This window comes from Panthera leo, chromosome C1, assembly GCF_018350215.1.
Source record: "Panthera leo isolate Ple1 chromosome C1, P.leo_Ple1_pat1.1, whole genome shotgun sequence".
Lineage (NCBI taxonomy): Eukaryota > Metazoa > Chordata > Mammalia > Carnivora > Felidae > Panthera > Panthera leo.
The window spans coordinates 138,716,251-138,738,739 of NC_056686.1; the positions used below are offsets into that span (position 1 = coordinate 138,716,251).

Below are 22,489 nucleotides of genomic sequence, written 5' to 3' on the forward strand. Positions count from 1 at the left end.
AAAGGGAAAGTAGCATGTACTTCTGAATCCAACATACTTGGGTTCAAATTCTGTGTGACAAGGTGCAAACTAACTGAAACACCTCTAAAATCTCAATTTTATTTTGTAGTGAAGATACAATACCATCCTCTCCCAGGTTTTGTGAACATTAGAGAAAATGTATGTGAAGCATTCATTTGAGGATAATAGGAATTGCATCAGGGGTAACCATTGTTACAAGTAATTGTAATTCACAGTACTTACAAGCAACAACTGAATTAGGGTTTTATTAAGCTACTGAATACTAACTGGAAATGTTTAGGACTACAAACAAATCAAAGGAAAAATAAAGTTCTGCTTGAAACCTAAAATCTCAAAATAAGTTGTACTAACCCTCGGGGAAACATTTTTTACCAAGGATTAAGTGTATTAAACAGATACTTTTTATTATAAGGTTAGCAATTACGATTCAGATTAACTAAAGCAAAAAGGGAATTAGTGTAAGGATTCTTAAAGAAATTTTTAATGTTTATTTATTTTGAGAGAGAGAATGAGATTGCGAGTTGAGGAGGAACAGAGAGGGAGGAAGAGAGAGAATCCCAAGCAGGCTCTGCACTGTCAGAGCTGAACCCTATGCAGGGCTCAAACTCAAAAACCGTGAGATCATGACCTGAGCTGAAATCAAGAGTCGGACACTTAACCTACTGAGCCACCCAAGTGCCTTTTGTAAGGATTCTTAATGCTTATAAACTAGAACTGGAATTCTTTTGCTTTTTTCCTTCTCATTTCTGTTACCTCACAGCTTTGGTCTTCCTTGGCCCATATTATAAATGGTACCTTTTCACTTGTTCCCATCATTAACACACATGTTGCCTCTGGGGTGGGGGGGTTGGTTTGGGTTTTTAGGTCTTTTAAATCACATGTTTTTATCAGGTTAATACGCTTATCAATAGGCTTAGTTGAGATTTTCTTCCCCTAATAAGGGCAGTCTTTATCCCATTCTGAGAGATAACTGCTTTTTTTTTTAAATGTATGTCCACCTCTTTTTTTATTATTTTTATTATTTTTAACATTTTATTTTTTTGAGAGACAGAGAGACCGAGCCTGAGGAGGGGAGGGGCAGAGAGAGAGGGAGACACAGAATCCAAAGCAGGCTCCAGGCTCTGAGCTGTTAGCACAGAGCCCAATGCAGGGCTCGAACCCATGCATGCAAGATCATGACTTGAGCTGAAGTTAGATGTTCAACTGACTGAGCCACCCAGGCACCCTGAGATAGCTACTTTTTAGAAAAATATATTCTCTCCTCTATTTAAAATGTTCTTCTTTTTATCTACTCGACACACTTTCCCTGCCCCCCCCTTTTTTTTTGGCTATAATTACATTATTAAATCAGTATTCAGTGTATACAGTATTCTGCAAATATTAGCAACTGAAACAAGTACTTAATGATTACATTTCCTTTCTTGCTTAGGTTTTTATTTTCAAAGGAGACAACTTCCTTATCTGTTTCTGTTTCTTTTTCTATGTGCCTTTCATTAATTCAATGCAAGTTCTCCCATAGAAGTATGACTCTTTTAATATGTTCAAACAGTCAAATAATCTGTTAATTTTATTTCTTTCATGGACATTTTTTCCTGGAACCATTAATTTTGCTGCTTTATTCTAGACTGGTTGCTCTTAGGCTTACTACATGGTTGTCATCTGTCAACATCATCTTGGGAATTTCTTCGCTTCTCTCATGTGTTTGCTTCGCTCTTTCCTGGATTCCAGACTTCTCTTATGTTTAGATATACTCCATTCTAATGGAGCACACTTTCCAGTGGCTTTCTGAGAAAGGGTGTTTGGAAGGTGCATTTTTTTGGGTTCTTGCATGTCTGATAATATTTTTATTGTAGCCTCATACTTGATTGATAGTTTGGCTGGATAGAGGGTTTTAGGTTGTTTTGACTCTTGAACACTTAGGAATTTTGAACACTGTTGTCTTTAACATCTAGCGTTGTTGAGAATGCTGATGTTATTTATTTTTGCTATTATACTTTAAAATTTTAATTTTCTGTTCTCTAACTGTTCCTTTTATATAGTATCCTGTTTCTCTTCTACTTTCATGGATGCAGTAATATCTCTGTAAGGGTTATTTTTTTCTTTCTCTTCATTCTCATTGTTTTCTCTGAGTTTCTTTTTTTCATTATATTTGTTTTGCTGTCTTTTCTCAAATATCTGCATTACTTGACTGTCCCAGTTATATTGGAATAAGATCATTTATGTGGTGGCTAACTTTTTTTTTTTTTTTTGGCTTTTTGTTTTTCTTTTATTTTTTTTAATTTTTTAAATATTTATTTACTTTTGAGAGAGAGACAGAATGCAAGTGGGTTAGGGGCAGAGAGAGAGAGGGAGACACAGATCTGAAGCAGGATCCAGGCTCCGAGCTGTCAGCACAGAGCATGACACGGGGCTAGAACTCACAAGCCATGAGATCATGACCTGAGCTGAAGTCGGCCAGTGAAGCCACCCAGGCACTCCTGTTTTGTTTTTCTTTTAAAGCGAGAGAGTGTGTGACCAGGGAAGAGGGGTGGGGTGGGGGGAGAGAATCCAAAGCAGGCTCCATGCTCAGCAGAGTCCAACATGAGCCTCGATCCCACGACCCTGGGATCATGACCTGAGCCAAAATCAAGAGTGGGACACTCAATCAACTAAGCCACCCAGGCGCCCCTGTTTTTGTTTTTATAGCTGAGTTGGGAGGTGGGGATGGCAAGGTGAGATGGCAGTGGATGGCAGTGCTGGCAGATTTCATGATTCAACACATAGCCTGTTGCTTACCCTTTCTCATTTGGTATGGAGGCTTTTACTTTCCCTCGGTATATGCCTGGTGCTCCAGAGCCCACAGGCTCTCTGGATCGGCCTTTGCAGATTAATCTGCCAGGCTTCTACCATTTGGGAGAAAAACTATTTGGTTAGCTACACTGGACAAGAGAAGGATCTAATTCTCCATATAAAGATTTTTAACTAATTTTCCTATTTTCAGAAGTGTTTTACCCCTTCTTTCAGAGAGTAACCATTGATCTCAACTCTTAATAAGTCTTTAGATGGATAGGGGGAGTTTTCCTGCTTCAAGTTGTTTTCTCTCTACCTGCCTCCCCCACTGCCCTGCCCTGACTGTTTTATATCTCAGTGTTCTCTTGTCTGCTAAGCTGTAGCTTTTGTAAGTCTGAAAATTTGATTGATAATTCTTACCTCCTTGTTCTCATCACCTCTGAAGATAAATGCCATTGGAAGAAAAAAACCAAACAAACATTGCTCTACTTTTATTTTGGAATTTTTGGACACGTATTTGTGTTCGTTCTGCCTTATTTAACCAGAAGCAGTCTTTGTGTTCACATTTCTGTTACAAAAGCTTTAAACCCTGTTCTATTTCATAGGTCACTGGTTACCAATGGGTTAGGTGTTTAGGGTCAGTTACTCTAACCCTGTGGAATGGAATGTCACACGGTATCAAACATGGCATAGGAGGGTTCACAGACAGATACCGTGATTAATATCTATAAATAACAAGCATAGGTTTATGTGAAGAGTTCTAAATTCACAGAATTAAGATAGGGAAATTATCCATGTTTGTTTTACTATGTTTTTACAAGGCTGGGAATTTAAAGTGCTCTCATTTAACTTATATTCAGTGTGTTAGAGAGTACTTACACCACATGTGCTATTGCATCGTAGTTATGCAAATAACCAGAGAGAATAGGGTGAGTGGAATAAACTGAACAGAGAATATGTATGATCTTAGAGGCTGTATGATGGAGACTGCAGTATAGAAGACAGAATGTTCTGAAGTCAAAACAAACATTGCCGGGGCACCTGGGTGGCTCAGTCGGTTAAGCGTCCAACTTCAGCTCAGGTCATGATCTCATGGTTCATGAGTTCAAGCCTCGCGTCGGGCTCTGTGCTGACAGCTCGGAGCCTGGAGCCTGCTTTGGATTCTGTGTCTCCCTCTCTCTCTGCCCCTCCCCTGCTCATGCTCTGTCTCTCTCTGTCTCAAAAATAAATAAAACATTAAAAAAAAAAATTTTAAAAAAAACAAAAACAAAAACATTGCCACTTATAAATTGTTGAGCGTAGCCTGCAAATTTTGCTTAGGAGGACAAAAAACAACATTCTTTTTTCTTTTATACTTTGGAACCAATTGAGAAACAGACACGGATACTAATAAAAATGGTGTTGGAAGACAAGACATAGATACGTGACCTCAGTGGACTTTCTCATATTTAACCCCTGAATTAGACAAGCTTACCCACCATTGTTTGGGCACTGGTTGGAGACAAAGCAGGCCTCCGCATAGGGAGAATTGGCCCCTATGCTTACCATGTAGTAGAGGGCTGACTAGAATGCCCCTCTTCAAGAGAAGGAAGAAGCACAAGAGATAATGCTCTCAAAGATATTGAACTGATTAGGTCCTCCTTGCAAATTCATCTAAGTCACGCCTTCCTTGGCTGAGGAGAAAGTACAGGGGTAGGGAGAAGCTGAAAGTATTTTTCCTGTACTTTTCCCTCCTGAAGATTTGAGTGGAAATGTGGGGAGCACATATTTCCCCTTAACACAAAATATATAATAGACATAATATTATGTAGTAGTAATATTCATATTCATAATAGTATCATGAAGTAATGGGCAGTAGCTAGCCCATCATTATGTGCCGCATTGAATTGCATGCCACTCGTTTTGTACCATGGTCAGTAAAGTCTTTTAATCTGAAAACTTCTTGCCATTTATTTATTAGCTCTGAGAAATTTTCTTGTATTACTACTTCTGGATTCTTCATATTTTCATTGCACTATATAACTATGCCTGTCAGATACTTGCATGTGAATATATCCAAGTAAAAGGTAATCTAAGGGACTTTGAAAGGTACCTTTAACCAGAAGTAATTTTTGAGAGAGAGAGAGAGAGAGAGAGAGAGAGAGAATGAGAATGAGAATGAATCCCAAGCAAGCTCTGTGCTGACAGTGCAGCAGAGCCCAATGTGGGGCTCGATCCCATGCACTGTGAGCTCATGACCTGAGCTGAAATCAAGATGCTTAATGGACTAAGCCACCCAGGCGCACCTCTCCTTACCCTTTTAAAAACGTATCTTTGGGGCACCTGGGTGGCTCATCAGTTGGGCATCTGACTTTGGTTCAGGTCATGATCTCATGGTTGGTGAGTTCAAGCCCCATGTTGGGCTCTGTGCTGAAAGCTCTGCTTCGGATTCTCTCTCTCTCTCTCTTTCTCTCTCTCTCTCTCTCCTCTTTTCTCTTCTCTTCTCTTCTCTTCTCTTCTCTCTCTCTCTCTCTCTCTCTCTCTCTCTCTCTTTCTCTCTGCCCCTCCCCTGCTCCCGCTCTCTCTCTCTCAAAAATAAATATGTAACAATTTAAAAAATAAATAAAAACGTATCTTTGTGCACTATATAAAAATAATCTGTGCACTTAAAAGAGTATATATGTATACATATATATTCTATTTATATTTTTTAAAAATAAGTGCACATGTACACTGTTTTGTACCTTAGCTTTTCTCACTTTTTGTTAAGATAGGTGTCTTTCCCTATCAGTATACATACATCATTATCATTCATTTTTAGGGCTTCAGTCTATTCCATGTATGTACAAACCATTATATACAGTATTTCTGTATTCCCACATACATTGCTTGTTTTTGTATTTTTTACTTCTTACAGTGTCACATCTAATATTCTTGTATGTGTATATTTGTCTGTTTGTATATTTATACGATAAATTCCTAGAAATAGAATTGCCAAGTCCAGGAGTAGGTGTCTTTAATTGAACTAAATACCAGTTTTAATTTCCTCCTCATGGTGTTTGAGATTTCCTTCCCCCATTCATTCCAAAATAGCATACCATCAAGTTTTAGATCTTTGTCTGTCTGATAAGTGAAATATATCTTGTTGCTGTGTTTGCATTTATTTAATTCACTTTATGGCTTCTGAGCTTATACCTACCCAAACATTTTTCCCCTTGCATTTTCTTCTAGCATTTTTCGCATTTTATTTTTTACTATAAAATTTTGTTAAATACATCATTTATTGGTATTAGGAATGAGGTAGAATTCTAACTTAAGTTTTAAAAGGTAACTAGTATGTATAATCCCTTTTTATTAATAATCTCCTTTATCCTCAGTGATTTGAAATACCATTCTTATGATACATACACTTTGCACTTGAGTTTATTTCTAGATTCTTAATTTTCTTAGATAGCTTCTCATTATATTACCAAACTACCATGTTGATAAATATATAACATCTTTTTTTAATAATTGCTAGTATTTTGGCATATATTTCATGATGTTCTATTTTTGATTTTTTAAATCTTAATTCCAGTATAGTTAACATATAGTGCTTTATTAGTTTAAGGTGTACAATATAGTGACTCACCAATTCCATATATTACTCAGTGCTCATCCAAATAAGCGTACTATTAATCCCCTTCACCTCTTACACCCATCTCCCACCACCTCCCCTCTGGTAACCATCTGTTTTTCTCTATAGTAAAGGGTCTGTTTTTTGGTTTGTCTTTCTCTTTTCCCTTTTCCTTTGTTCATTTGTTTTTTTTTTCCTAAATTCTACATATGAGTGAAATCATATGGTATTTGTCTCTCTGACTGTCTTGTTGCAGTTAGCATTATACTGTCTAGCTCCATCCATGTTGTTGCAAATGACAAGATTTCAGTTCTTTTTATGGCTGAATAATATTCTGTTATATATATAGCACATCTTGTTTATCTCTTCATCTATCAATGGACACTTGGGCTGCTTCCATACTTGGCTGTTGTAAATAATGCTGCAATAAATGTAGGGGTATTTGAATTAGTGTTTTTGTACTGGGGGTAGATACCCAGTAGTGCAATTACTGGATCATAGGGTAGTTCTGTTTTTAACTTTTCGAGGAATCTCCATACTGTTTGCCACAGTGGCTCCACCAGTTTGCATTCCCACCAACAGTGCAAGAGAGTTCCTTTTTCTTCACATTCTTGCCAACACTTGTTGTTTCTTGGGTTTTTTATTTTAGCTACTCTGACAGATGTGTGGTGATCTCTCATGTGGTTTTGATTTGTATTTCCCTGATGATGACTGATGTTAAGCATCTTTTCATCTGTCTGTTGGACATTTGTATGTCTTCTTTGGAGAAACATCAGTTCATGTCTTCTGCCCATTTTTTAATTGGATTATTTGGTTTTTTGGTGTTAAGTTGTGTAAGTTCTTTATATATTTTGGATACTAAGTCTTTATTGAATATGTCACTTGCAGATATCTTCAGTAGGTTGTTGTGATCCTCTATTTTTAAAATAGATTAATTTTAGTTACTGCTTTTACTGTTCTGTTAAACTTTAATTCACATCTATGAATTCAGATTTTATTTTTTCTTACACTGTGCTTCCAGTCTCCGAAACCAATTTTTTGTTTTTGTTTTTGTTTTTTTATTTGAGTATAGTTGACATACGATGTATGTTACATTAGTTTTGGGTGTACCCTGAAACCAATTTTTAGATGTCTGCTCATGAGCTTCTCTTTGGTCAATGCGTTGTGATTTAGTAGTATTCTGTGGTCAAATATAAACACACTGTAACTCCATAATTTCTCCTCAGTTTGAAGAATTTTTCTTTTCTTTTCTAGCCTTTAATCTAGACAACGAGCAACCAGATTATGATATGGATTCAGAAGATGAGACCTTATTAAATAGACTTAACAGAAAGATGGAAATTAAGCCTTTGCAATTTGAAATTATGATTGACAGACTTGAAAAAGCCAGTTCTAATCAGGTACTGTACCCTTGTAAAAATGTCTCCTGTCTTAAAGTTAATCCAGTTAGTAGCTTTATTTTACATTTTCTTTAGACCTGAGTATATTGCCTTTTAAATTTCCCTGACATCTTAGAATTTCTGTTTACAGTATTCCTTGAACTGAATAATTCAGCATAATTTCTTTGAATAGGAGTATGAATAGTACTATTCTGACTTCTTGTTTGGATATAAAAATAATACTAGCTGCAATAGTATTTAATACCTTCTCGATCCTTTTCATAGGACTATATTTGCTTGGTTGGGTCTTTAAGGCAGATATCTTATACCAAATCTGGCTTAGTTAAGCTCAGATTTATTAAGGTACTCATTATCATTTTAGTTTTACGTATATATTACTTAAAATTTTAAGTGAAGAAAAAATTATTCGCAAAGAAATAATTTTTTTAGTGGGTCATTCTAAATATGGTATAGAGAATTTAAAAGGGTATGGTCTTTTTGGAAAGCAATTAGGCAGCATATGTCAGGAACCTTAAAATGCGTGTACCTTTTGATTTAGTAATCCTACCTCTAGGAGTCATTCTTAAAAAAAATAACTGGTAAAAATGTCAGGTTTTTGAACAAGGATGTTCAGAATGACTTATGAGTTGTCTGTAGGGTAAAATATCACATAGCCATTAAAAATAATTATTTTGAATATTAACAGAAATTGCTCATTATATAATGTTAGATTTCAAAAAAGGATACAGAATTGTTTAAGTGCAAAACTCTGAGATTCATTTAAAGTGTTTACATTTATATGTGCACATTGAATAAAAGATCAAGAAAATCCAGCAAAATACCACTATTGGTTCTATTTAAGTGATAGGATTATTGGTGATTATTATGTTCTTTATTCTGTTTCTGTTTTCCAAATTTACTATAATGAGCATGTATAGATTGTTGTAATTAGATTTTAAAAATAAATTGTTTTAAAAAATAATTGCTTGGTGTATCTGTGTGGTGTATTAATATATTAATTGTTATTAATGTAGTAAGAAGTTAGAGATAAAAGTAAACATTTTATAGTAGACTGTTAACACTTTTCAGTAGTTTACCCATTACAAATTCATTATTTTCCTTTACCTCCCAACTAAAGTCCTTTAAATCCTTAAGGCATTACCAGCTATTCAGAACATTTTTCAAAACTTTTCCATTGTGAAATGCCTGCTGCATATTTAGCCTTTCTTCCAGTCTTTTCCCCCCATTTGGATGGAAAGTAATATTTGATGTGCAATCAAAAAAAAGTACATTGGAAACCGAATGTTGTAAAATTCAACTTAGTTGGTTTTTTGAAAGACCATCTTTTTTTATTGGAAATTTGTTTTAATTATCAAATTGAATATTGAAAATATTCTTATTAGTGCTCACAGTTTTTCTAAGATTTTGATTATTGGCATCAGGTATAGGTTCATTTTTCTTCTTTATATGCAAACTTCTAGCAATCTTAGGTTCAGTCTTTATTTTGGTATATCTGCTATTTTTCATGATTACTCAAAAATTACTCTTGGTGGCTGAAGTTATATCCTCAGAAGCCTTCAATGCTCTGTTCTGTAATTTGCTTTCTTTCATTTCAGTCAGTAATTACTTAGTGCTTAGGTGAACAAGGGAGGTGACAGAAGTTCTGCCCTTGGGGAGTTTCTCATCTAAGTGGGGCAGGATAAACAAAACACACGTGAACAGTAATACACTTAACTGTCCACATACAATCAACACTATCCTTTTTTAGTTCTTTTTGTTCAGTGACAAGCTTCAAAGCCCTAAAATTGGGTAGGCTCAGAGCATAGTAGCACCTGCTTTTGGCAGTGTAGACAAAGGTAGAAGTTTGCCTTAGGGACAAGATAATGGTCCTGTTATTAGAACTAAGGATTAAAGATACCAAAGACTCTTCTCATTCCAGGTACCTGAACTATGGATTCACGGATTTCTTTATTTTTCCTTTTTGGCAGCTAACATAGTAGCAGATCTCAAGGCAAGGAATCAAGTTTGTGGTTAAAGCAATATTTATTAGGTTGACAGAAAAGACATAAAAGATAGACTGAGACAAAGCTTCTGCTCCCATCATTCTGTGGAGACTACTGCAATGAAGTCATTATTGAAAATTCCTGTTGCCAAATGCTGTGATTAATTTCAGTCCTCATTCATTTATTTTAATTGAGCTCTTTATTTCTTGAAACACCTCACCTTTGCTCTTTTGAATATACTTCATTCTCTTCTGATTTTTTAAATTATTTTCTTTGACCATTCCTTCTAATTGTCTTCTACTGAGTCCTTTTCATTAATTTCTGCAAACATCAGGGTTTCTTGAAATTCTGTTCTTGATATTCTTACCTTATGTATTTTGGGATAATATCACCTTAGCAAGCATTTTTCTGAGGGTAATAATACGTATATCTTTACCCTTGACTTCCTTCTCAAGCTCCAGGACTTTCTTTTTTCTCTTTTCATGTTGCCTGTTGGCTTCTCCACCTAGATAGTCCCCAGACCTCTCAAGTTTAGCTTTTCTGACTTACTCTCTTAACTCCACATGATCCTGTACTGTATTCCTCATCTCTCCAGTGACCCAAAACTCACAATGATGTGGGGTTTTTTTAATCCCTTCAGTCCCTAAATTTCTAATTCTCACTCTTCTTTTTCCACCTGTATATTGCTTGAATATTTCATCTTTAATTATCTCTTCTCTCAGTTCTTCAGTCTTTCTACCTTTGCCCAAAAATATGTCATGGGTCCCTATTTCCAAGAGAAGCCTTTCATTCGACCTCATATTTCTCTATAAAATACTACCCTGTGTCTTTCCTCTTTTTTTTTTTTTTTTTTTTTTTGTCACCAGTTAAATTTTTAAAAGATTAGCTGTATTGTTTAACTCTTACCCATACTACAATCCATTTCAGTTTACTGAAATTGCACCCAGGGCACCATTGACCTTCTCATTGTCATCCATCCATTTCAGCCTGTATCCTACTAAATGTCCCTAGAGTAGTGGGTGCTGTTGACCTCCACATTTCTTGAGTCTTGTCTTCTTTCTTCATCTTCTCTTCCATTTTTCCTCTACATCATGTTTGTTGCTGTTTCCCTCAATATCTGTCCTCAGAATTTATGCTTGTATCTTAAGCTATCAACACAGGCACTCCCAGATGGAGTATTTTATGATTCTCTCATATATTTTAATGCACTAATATTCAGTTCTAAAGTTCTTACGTTGTTCACTTATTGTTTAAATTGTATTTGCCTTGCGTCCATTGCCATATTGTAAGTTTCTGTAGGTAGTGGTTTTATCAGTTTTTTTCCTGTCTTCCCCACAAGCTATATAAAACAACGGTGGACTGGTAGGAGTTGATTATTAACTACTTATTGCTTAATTGACTATATTAAAAAACATTAATTTTATGCATAATTTATTCATTTGTGTATTATAAATGTGTTTATTGAAATTGCTAAGCCATAAATCTGTATGTAAGCAAACTAAATGATCTTTGTCTTCATGGAGCTAGTAGTAGTCTAGAAGAAAAGCCCACTAGTAGAATAATTTTTAATCTCCTCACCTCCGGGCCCCCAAAGTAAGGAAACCAAACAACTCAGAGCTGTCTTAAAAATAATAAATTTTACCACAGACCTTTTTATCAAGTAAATAGTGGTCTCCACTGCTTTCTGGTAGAAAGTGTTAAATGGCAGAAGTTTTTTCTTAAGATAGAAAAGTAGTAAGATTCTGATTTTGTGGATATTTAATCATGTGTCATAATTTGAGACTGTGCAAATAGTTTTTGCCCACTCAAATTGATGCTGTCACTGTGATCATAATGATGCCAGTGACACTAATTGCCTTAGAATAGCTAAAGATACTTTTAACAGAATGGTTAAAATAAAAATTTACTGTATAGCAACATAAAAACATCAGTCAACTGAGAAAATACAGTTAACACTGGAAAGAAAGGTCAGGATCTTTAACTGTAAACAATGTATTGAATTCTTGGTACCTGAGATATAAAGAGGGTATGTATCAACCAGGCAGAAGGACATTTCTAGAAGGAACAAGAAGTACCAGAGAAGGAGACCTGAGGCAGTGTTTTAATCCCATGACACTTCCTGCAGGAGGATAGGAAGCAGTGTTATTCTGGTAGTAATGTTGGATAAGAAACTCATCACCGCTCTGCAGCTTGATGGAAAGAAACCTATCCTCCTCCATACTCTAGAGTTAGAGTATAATTAGTGAAGGTTACAAAATTTTATCAGAAGCAGAATGACCACAAACAGCTGAAGGTGTGTAGCATATCACACCATTGGTCCCCAGAGCACATGAGAGCTGCTCGTAATGTTATGATGCTGTAAGCATGAGGTCGAGTTTTTGTTTTTTGGTTTTTGTGTTTTATTAAGGTGTGTTTTTTTGAATTATTCTTTTTTTTTTTTTTTAAGTTTATTTATTTAGAGAGTGAGCAGGGGAGGGGCAGAGAGAGAGGGAGAGAATCCCAAGCAGGCTCCACGCTGTCAGTGCAGAGTCCGACGCAGGGCTTGATCTCATGAACTGTGAGACCATGACCTGAGCAGAGATTGAGAGTCAGACGCTTAACCGACAGAGCCACTCAGATGTCCTGAGGTAGAATTTTACTGGATCCAGAAAGTTTGATTCTTAATCTACCACTGGCCTTGTAGACTTTGGGCCATTCCAGAGAACTTGAGCTAACGGAGTTGCCCATTTAAAGTGATGTTTGGAAATATTGCTGCTTTTGGTTTGGTCTCTTATTCCAGGCTGTGGCCCTCCACTTTAAAGACCAAGTTACTCAGACTCTCAGATGAGTTGAAGCTGACTCCACTGAGACATTGAATAAGCCAAAGTATGGCCACATATAATTTCATTACACTAAAAGTAATCATTACATGGACTAGAATACTTGAGTTGACATTGTCAGTGTATTCTCTTCCTGTGGCCAATCTTGGCAGCCAAATTATAATAAGAAACCAACTAATTAACCCTGGTAATCACCATCACAGGACTGGAAATCCAAATGATTATTGCATTTATTCTATGAAGTTATACCAGTATGAGAAATCAGAGATCAAATTTATTTGGTGGGTCATGCCGTCTTCCATTGACTTCATATAACCCTCATATTGATTCATATGTTGATCTTACAGTTTCATTGAGAAAATTTTTCCCTTAATTTCTGAGTTTAAGGGAAACATTTGTTAGGAGATATCTCAACTTGTTTTGAAAATGAATCTTCATTTCCAAAGTGATAAAGTAGAAAGATTGTGATAACAGCACTTCGTTGAAGTTTTCCAGCCTTAACTCCATGATCTTTTTCTAGAGTTCCCTGTAAATGGGTATAAATGGGTATGGATAACCCATAATCCATCCTGCTCAAGCTGATCAGTCTTCACAAGGAACAAGGAAACATGTGACCAAGCAAATTTTTACAAACCTTAGTTTGAGATATGTCAACATTATGTTGACTGTATTGATAACAGAGAAGGACATCCTTGAGATACCTGTGTCAAAACTCCAAGGGGAATCATCTGAGGGCTGCTGTCACAGACGTAACAATGTTATTAGCAGAATGAGTGTTGAGAACAAGGATTCTCTAGTACTAAAGTAGCTTCGCTAGAAGAATTGCCTTTATATGTAATTCATACAAGAAATTCAAGATTGCTTAATGTTGAAACCTCTGGAAACATGCTAAGTTTATTCTTTCACAGTTTCAAAAGAAAGTTGTTATATTAGTTGCAGTATATTGGAAAATATTAATCTTTCATTGTAGATAGATATAGAAAGAAACCTTCTGTATCTTCTGGTTTCTGTTGGAAAACAAAAGCACAGAAAGAACCTAGTATAGTAGACTGTTGAAAACTAGATCTTCAAATGTATAGAATCACAGATTATCAGATTTTTGATGGACCCGAGGTGTCTTCTAGTCCAAGACTTACCTGAGGCGTAGATCTGTTGCAGTCTTCCCAACTACTGTTCATTCAGTCTTCTTTTTTTTTTTTTTTTTTTTTTTTTTCAACGTTTTTTATTTATTTTTGGGACAGAGAGAGACAGAGCATGAACGGGGGAGGGGCAGAGAGAGAGGGAGACACAGAATCGGAAACAAGCTCCAGGCTCCGAGCCATCAGCCCAGAGCCTGACGCGGGGCTCGAACTCACGGGCCGCGAGATCGTGACCTGGCTGAAGTCGGACGCTTAACCGACTGCGCCACCCAGGCGCCCCCAGTCTTCTTAAGTATTTTAAGTTGTGGTTCTTACTACCTCTCAGGGCAAAATGTAAATTTTTGAATGAATCTCCTTATTAACAAATCCTTTGTTAGATTGAATTGAATTCTGTTTTCTGCGATCGTGATGTCTGATCATCGTTAGACTGATCATAGTTTAACTTTGATTTCTCATTTTCAAACATAGTTGATGACAATTTGTGTTTTTCATTTAGCTTGTAACACTTCAGGAAGCAAAACTGCTGCTAAACGAAGATGATTACCTTATTAAAGCTGTGTATGACTACTGGGTAAGAAAACGTAAAAACTGTAGAGGGCCATCCCTCATTCCTCAGATAAAACAAGAGAAAAGAGATGGCTCCACCAACAATGACCCTTATGTTGCCTTTCGGAGGAGAACAGAGAAAATGCAAACTCGAAAGGTAATGGGCAAATTAGATTTAATTAGTATGCCTTAATAGTATTTAAGATCAATTTTTTTCTGCTAATAATTTCAATAATTTTGAATACCTTGAACATAAAGACGAGCTAATAACATTGTTGAATTGAACCAAATGTTAGAAATCCTGCTCTTCAGTAGCTTCTGTTGGTACAGTAACCAATATCCATGCCCTTTATAGTCTCCTGAATTTACCATTTCAGACTTACAGTTGAAGTAGTAAAAGGAATTCTCTATCTTTATATATCTCAGAAATTTGAGCTCTTCAGTAAACTATACATTTTATACATATCCTCTTGTTTGGGAAGCTTAAGAGCTTATAGCTCTTTTGAAACCATATTCTAATTCTTGGGTATAAAAAAGAACTTGACTCCCTTTAGCTACTGTGGGGTCATGGGAAGGAAGGAAAGGTTCTTTTCAAGCCTGTTCTTCCCATAGTCAGAAGTAACAGTGGAATCTTTTTCTTCTTTTCTGAGTTGTCAGTTGTGTCAGATTTCTAATTGATGAACTTGTCCCCATCTGCCTTTCACAAGCAGTGTGAGCCAGAATTTTACATAAGAGAAACAGGGTCTCATGCTGTGGAATGATATGTTATAGAAGAAAGTGTTATTGTACAGGTGGTATTCATTGTCTTCTATTTCTCATAATTAACAGTAAACACCATACACAATAACACATTCTCTAGCATTGCAGAAAATTAGAACATATAAATGTAAAAGCCATGAGGAATTATGATGGGAGGCAAAGCCTTTTCTGTGGATTCCTGTTTCTCCTAACATGAAAAGCTTGTCCTTGTCAGTTGTGAATGTAACAGCTGTGAAACATAACAGCTGCCAGGAATAGTATATTTTAGGAAAAATTCTACTACTGGTTAATAACCAGTTTCTGTAAGTCTGTCTTAGATGTCCCAAGTTTAGATGACATTGCCTAAACCAGGCTAAGTTTTCAACTTGGCGTTTTAGTTCTTAGATAAGATATTCTGAGATATTTTATGAAAGTGTAACATCTTGCTTAGAAAAGACTGGGATGAGGTAAATTTGTAAATATAGGCGATTAGACATGAGGAAGAGGAAGTTTACCTGAATCGTTGAAAAATATGAACTAGTAATTGCTTTTTAAAAGAAATGTAATTAATTCAGATACATTCCTAAACAGACTTTTAGCAGTGTTTTTTTGAAGGAAGTATACCATTAGGCTTCTTTCAGTGAGTGGGTGTGAAGAACTGAAAACTAGGGAGTATTTATTGACATGTAAACAACATTTTAAATGTTTAAATCAGCTTTATTCTTAAATAGGTTAAATCACTGTTTTCTAACCAGTGCATATTGGGAATTGCTAGTAGTGCATTCCAATGTATAGGCGCTTTCATTGTGCAATAACTAGTATTGCTTTTTCCTGACACTCTGATTTCTACCCTTTCTCTTGCCTGTTATTTTCACCTTCCTCTGCAGAGTGGTACATTTTCTTTTCCAGTAGTCTTTTTATTCCTCTCTGTTTTCAATTTTGGGACCAAAGACTTTTCCCCTTCATGCACACTGATGCTGCTTCAAAATGTTTATGGTTCAAAATGAGAAAGTTGGGAACGCAGTCAACAATGAATACCCCTAGATGTTCCAGAGGTGGACAAGCACTGGGAGCTGCAAAAATGAATATTGCTAGCAAAGGTTCTCTACTTTTTTGTTTCCACAGATTGAAAACACGTGCATAGCTACATGCAGAGGTGCTAAAATAAAGGACTTCTGAAATATTTGCTTGGCAGGCTAGAATTTAATTTTAATTTGGTAAACTAATACTTAATTTGGGAGTGCTTAAGTACTTTTAGGACATTCTTAAATGAGACAGTCTTAAGGCACCAACATGTCTGAAAGTGCTGATTGGGAAGTCTTAAATCAGCATGTGTGTTTAATATGTTTAACCCCATATATACAACTGTTAACATCTGTGCTTTCTCTCCTCCCTCTCTGTGGCCCAGAATAAACGAGAAAGACAAGAGAGGAAACTCAAAGTAGTTGTTCTCAGTCTGGCCACATGTAACAATCTCCTGTGAATTATCCTTGGTTATAAAAAGGTCTACAGTTAAATCTAAAGTGCAGCAGTTTGAGAACTACTTCCCTGAAGATTGGGCAGTAGGTCAGAACTATAATATGTAACTGGGAATAGGGAAAAAAGAGTTGGTCCAGAGCAGAGACCATTGTGAGGAACGGTAAAGGAAGTGAATAGATTTGAAAACAGGGATAGGGCCATCTTAAAAGCACAGAAAAGATATCAGTATGAATTCATTGTTTTTAATATTGGTATAGTCAGATATAGATCTGTGAATGTTGTGTACATACATATATTACAGGTGTATTTCCTAGCTCTGTTCGCTGAGTCTAGAAGCAATGATACTCAGTAGCAGTGAGCATGCCTAGCATGTACATCTTGATTTTTAAATGCCATTTTCCATCAAAAAGAACCAGAAATCCTTAGAAAAATAGTGTTTCCAGGTCTAGGGCTGGGAAATATAAAGATACGCTTGGAACATTCTGTTATGCCAGACAGTAAGACTGTTGATTAAAGATAAAAGCATGTTGGACCCATGTCAGAAGGCCTCAAGAGCCAGCTTGAAGGGACTCTACTAACCAGATGTGGGAAAGTTTTAAATGTCAAAATAAATAATGAATAACCCATAGTAACCCATGAGTCCATACTAATATAAATGGATGGATGGATGGATGGAGGGTGGGAAGGAGGGACGGATGGATGAATGGATGGTTGGTTGGTAGATTAACTGATAAAAGAGAAGGGAACACTTTTCCTTACAGTAGAACTTTAAAATTTCCAAGTTTCAGTAGAATGATGAAGTTTGAACATCACCATTGGGCCGCCACGATAGTAATAATTGTTTCAGGCAAAAGTTAGAATCAGTGGATACTACATTAGTGGTAGGAAATTTGGTGAGAAACAAGGTACGTAATCCTACAGTGTCCTTTTTAATTAAAAATAGTAATTTGACTAAAGGAACCTGATAGCATCTTAATCAAGGGATAAAAATTACCATCAACAGTAATGGGACAAATAGGTATCATTTAACTCCTGATATAAGAGAGGGATACAATGATAACTTTTATGATAATCCTATGAAGAATACATAACCTGAATTTAATTGTGGGAAAACATTGAAGAAACCCATAGTGAGGAACATCCTACAAAATAAGTGGCCTCTATTTAAAAATGTCAAGACTAGGATCACTGTAGAAAGTCAAAGGAACTATTCCAAATTATAGGACGTTAAAGAGACAATGACAGCTAAGTGCAATTGTGATCCTGAATCAGACCCTAGACCAGGAAAAAATTTACTGTTATGAGTGAATTTAATAATAAAAATAATTGTCCTGCTAATGTCCTTTATAGCATCAATTACATAAACATATAAAAATACATATTTAACAATTATATTTATTGCTATAAAGGACATTAGTAGGACAATCAGTGAAATATGAATAAAGTGTTTAAATTACATAATACGATAACATCAATGTTAATTTCCTGATTTCAATAATGGTTACTGGTTATATAAGAGAGTATCATTGTTTCTAGAAAGTACATATTAAAGTGCTTAGAGATGAAGGGACAGTACACATCCCAACCATTCTCAAAAAATGTTTTTTAAATAGGGGTACGTGGGTGGCTCAGTCAGTTAAGCATCCGACTCTTGATTTTGGCTCAGGTCATGAGCTCACAGTTGGTGAGTTTGAGCCCCACATTCTCTCTCTCTCTCTCTCTCTCTCTCCCTCTCCCTCTCCCTCTCCCTCTCCCTCTCCCTCTCCCTTTCTCTCTCCCCCTCCCTCTCTCTGTCTGTCTCTCTGTCTCTCTGTCTCTCTCTCTCTCTCAAAATAAATTCTAAAAAAATATGCTAATTTTGCATATTTGTGTATGTGTTTATTATACATTCATGTGTATGTGCCTTAGTCCGTTTAGGCTGCTGTAACAAAAAACACCATAGACTGAGTGCTTTAAACAACAAATATTTATTTGTCACAGTTCTAAAGGCTTGAAGGTCCTAGATACAGGTACTAGCAGATTCAGTGTCTGGTGAGGGCCTACTTGCTGATTCAGAAGTGATCATCTTACTGTGTCCTCACATGGTGGAAGGAGCAAGAGAAAGAGCTCTTTGGGGTCTCTTTTATAAGAGCACAAATTCATTTGTGAGGACTCCTCCCTCATGACCTAATCACCTCCCAAAGGCCCTACCTCTAAATACCATCACAGTGGGGCCTTGGAGTTTCAAAATGAATTTTCAGAGGACACAAACATTTTAGTTCCTCACAACATAGACTAAATAAATACATAGAGAGACAGAGATAAAACAAATGTAAAATAATAAATAACATTTGAGCAATCTGGATGAAAATACAGAAGAATTCTTCATACTGTTTTTTTAACTTTATGTAAATATGAAATTATTTCAAAATAAAAAGTAAAAAAACAGTAGAGAGGACTAGAGAAAGGAAAAATTAGTAAGGGTAGTTAATTTGGGCCTAAAGAGAGCAGAAAATGAATGGTTAAGACAGGGCAGAAGCATATAGTCCACAAAAAACAGTGAAGAGGGGGTGATCTTAAAAGGTTCCGGTGCACTTTTGAATATTGTTCAGCTGGCATGTAGCCTTATATTATTACTTGTCTTTTGAATCTGTATGTCTCATTCTTACTAGACTGTAAGCCTTTTGAGGATAGGGGACATGTGCAGTACTCTGTACAGGGGGACACTTTAATATTTGCTCTTGGTAATGTTAATTTTTTTTCAGTTGGGAGGTATTTCTGCCTGCTTGCCAAGTTTTCTTGCTTAAAACCATGCTGTAGATTTTGCCTTTTGTCACATAGTACTGAAGGGGTAAAAAAATTAATTTCCTTTTGATGAAATAAAAGAATGACTAATATAACATTTAAAATACTTGGTACGCAGTACCTTAATGAGATTTAGTTTAGGTTATGTTTTATAAGTGATGATTAAGTTTCAAATACAAGAAACTATACATTAAAGAAAAAAGTAAAACTTTGAATCTTTAAGTTTTATTTTCTCTTTTATAATCCTCCAATATGAAACCTGGCTTCAGGTTCTTTCTAATGTCATTGTATTATTAACTCAAGGATGAGAAGATTGCTTAAGTGCAGTGTCTGGATACATAGAATGAGAGGTGGTAATGGTCTGTTTTTAAACAAATAGTTCCATGCCTACTATAAATATTCTGTGGTTATTTGATTAAACACAATATTTTATATTAACAGTAACTTTTATGCAAATAGTTGCTAATTACAACTGAGCCTTCTTTCATTATTAAGCAGGACTTTGATTTGGAGTGGTTCAAATTAAATCTCAGGCTTCTCAGTGGGGCCTTCTTAACAACACTCTGAAATTTAGAGTTTTCACTTGTTTTCTGCCCTGCAGTGAGGTGTTATTACTTTGAAACATGACAGTCCAGTTCTTTGAGATACTTTATATCCTACTTTCAGTTTTATATCTGAGTTTCTGATAGGAAGTTTTGCTTGTCATTGTCATTGTGAGTGTTTACATTGTGGTATATTGAACCTTCCAACCTGCAGTTACAGAGGTGAATGATAGAGACCCATTTTGGCTTTTTTTTTTTTTGGTAGGTAACCTTGCTTTAACAGAACTGTTTCTGTCACTGGAAAATGCCTTGCATCAATTTCAATGGGCTGCATTTTCTGATTGATACACTAGGTTTTATTTCAGGCAGACTTTTAAAAATGTGTGTACGTTGGAATTATCCCTTCTATCATTCCATCTTTTCAACAGTGGGCAGCATTTTTTTTTAATATTTGAGAGATACTTGCTTGTACTTCTGTTTTCAGAGTTAAATAGGTTCTCTTATGTAGTTGCTGTTTAAGATGATTTTTAACATTTTTATATTTAATACTTTTTTAACATTTTGCTTTATGAAACAGTTTTGGATCTCATAAGATTTTGTTGAATGAAAATGGAAATGTTGATGATTGGATTGTTTATTCTTCTAAAATTGTTGTTTTCAACAGAATCGTAAGAATGATGAAGCCTCTTATGAAAAGATGTTGAAATTGAGACGAGAGTTTAGTAGAGCCATAACAATTTTGGAAATGATTAAGAGAAGAGAGAAAACAAAACGAGAATTATTGCACTTAACCTTAGAAGTTGTGGAAAAAAGGTAACCTTGCTGCTGTTGTATACTAACGGTAGCTTTAGCTAAATGATGGTCAGAATATAACCAAATGATTTGTTTTATTTTTTGCCATGCTTTAAAACAGTTAAAATGGATTCTTAAATGAAATCTACATTTTTTGAAGAATCCGGGTATTGCCAGTTTTTTTTAAGTTAGATTATCAGTTTGGATTGCGAATTTGGGGTATATTTTTGTGTGTATTATGTATAGATCCTCTAATATACTTAATTTTTTTTTCAGAATCCTTTAGTTTTATTTAGAAAAGAATCTAGAGATCATTTTGTCCATCCTTTTTATTAAAGTTTCTATTAAAATTTGAGGGAAATGAATGTTTAAATGATTTTATTTTCTAACTAGGTAGAAAACATTTTTTGTTTCAACGCATTTTATAAATGTGTCTCTAATGCAGTAGTCCTTTTCCTGCATAACTAAATAGACTAAACTACACCTGACAGAATTTTATGTGATTCCTGAGGTAAGCATTCTAAACATCATTTCCCACTGTTTGAAAATATTAAATATATGAGAAATTTGTCTTCTGTATACCTTAGAGGGTTTTTTGGTTTTTGTCTTACTATATCCCGAATATGAACTTCTTTATTCCTGTAAATTTTCTTTCAAGAATAATCTTTTTTTAAAAGAATAATCTGATTAATTAATTAGTTGTGTTCTAGTTAATTGCGATATCATTGGGTTTTTTTTTTTTTTTTCTAATTTATTTTTCAACTACAAAACATTTTCTTATATTTTGTGACCTTTTCAAGATATCATTTGGGAGACTATGGCGGTGAAATCCTTAATGAAGTGAAAATCAATAGATCAGAAAAAGAGTTATATGCCACTCCAGCAACTCTTCATAATGGAAATCATCACAAAGTCCAAGAATGTAAAACTAAGGTGAATATCCTCTGGGGAGAAGCACATATGATAATATTGTATAGACAATTAGGGGTTTCATCAGCTGTCTTAGTATAGTTTGGTTAAAGAAGAAAGTGATTAACATGCGTTAGTTTTTACTATTGCTAGGAATTTTTACATACATATTAACTCATTAATCGTTATAGCAGCCCATTGACACAGATTTTATCTCTGAGTGACTTCTAGATTATATAGCTAATAAGTGGCTGATTCAAGATTTAGGTCTAACACCAAAAACCATGTGCTTTTCACTGTGCTATCTGCTTCTCTAGAGAATATGGGTAATTAAAGTTGAGTTGTTATCACTAGCCTTAGCGAATCCTGCGTTGTAGTGGCAGGCATCAAAATCTAAGATTAAAGCTTTCTTCATTGAGACTATTTATTATTGAAAGTTATTCTTAGTTTCATTATCACTTCCAGAATCAACTGCTATCTACTTTGAGTGATTTGAAGAAGTCCTGTAACTTCCAGATGCTATTTTCTTCGCTAATAAAGAGCCAGATTCAGTGATTATTTAAGTCTTTTAGACTTCAAGAAATTGTATTTATCCAGTATTCACTTGGTACATTAATTAAAGTATTCATTAATAAAACCTTTAAGGAGCTTAGATTTAACTAAGAAATAGGTATTGACTGAGCATTTAGACAGTGGAACTTTGTATATAGCAAGATTTAAAAAGCAACATAGGGTGTTTGTGGAAAATTCATCTTTTAAAAATGTACACAATTCTTACTTTTCCTGGGTTCGTTGTTAAAGGTCAAAGAAGAATGTGGAGCAGGAAGACTCCTCCTTTAATCAGCTGATGTCAATTCAAACACAAAAGTTCTTTCTTATTAATCACAGGCATCTAGCCCACCTACTTGATTCTTTTTAAAACACACTTGCCTCTATAGCCAAAAATGTTATCAGCGCAATAAATGTTATTTTCT

The 22,489-nt window shown here is 35.3% G+C and overlaps 1 protein-coding gene across 3 annotated transcripts in view; it reads left to right on the top strand.

Annotated features, from left to right (window-relative positions):
- Nucleotides 1–22,489, top strand: part of EPC2 (enhancer of polycomb homolog 2) — a 121,403-nt gene that overhangs the window by 73,933 nt on the left and 24,981 nt on the right. For all 3 annotated transcript variants that reach the window (XM_042948741.1, XM_042948743.1, XM_042948744.1), the window contains exons 3-6: nucleotides 7,640–7,785; nucleotides 14,222–14,428; nucleotides 20,479–20,627; nucleotides 21,407–21,539. In XM_042948741.1, coding sequence (XP_042804675.1) covers nucleotides 7,640–7,785; nucleotides 14,222–14,428; nucleotides 20,479–20,627; nucleotides 21,407–21,539 — 635 coding nt within the window. The remainder of the gene's footprint in view (nucleotides 1–7,639; nucleotides 7,786–14,221; nucleotides 14,429–20,478; nucleotides 20,628–21,406; nucleotides 21,540–22,489) is intronic.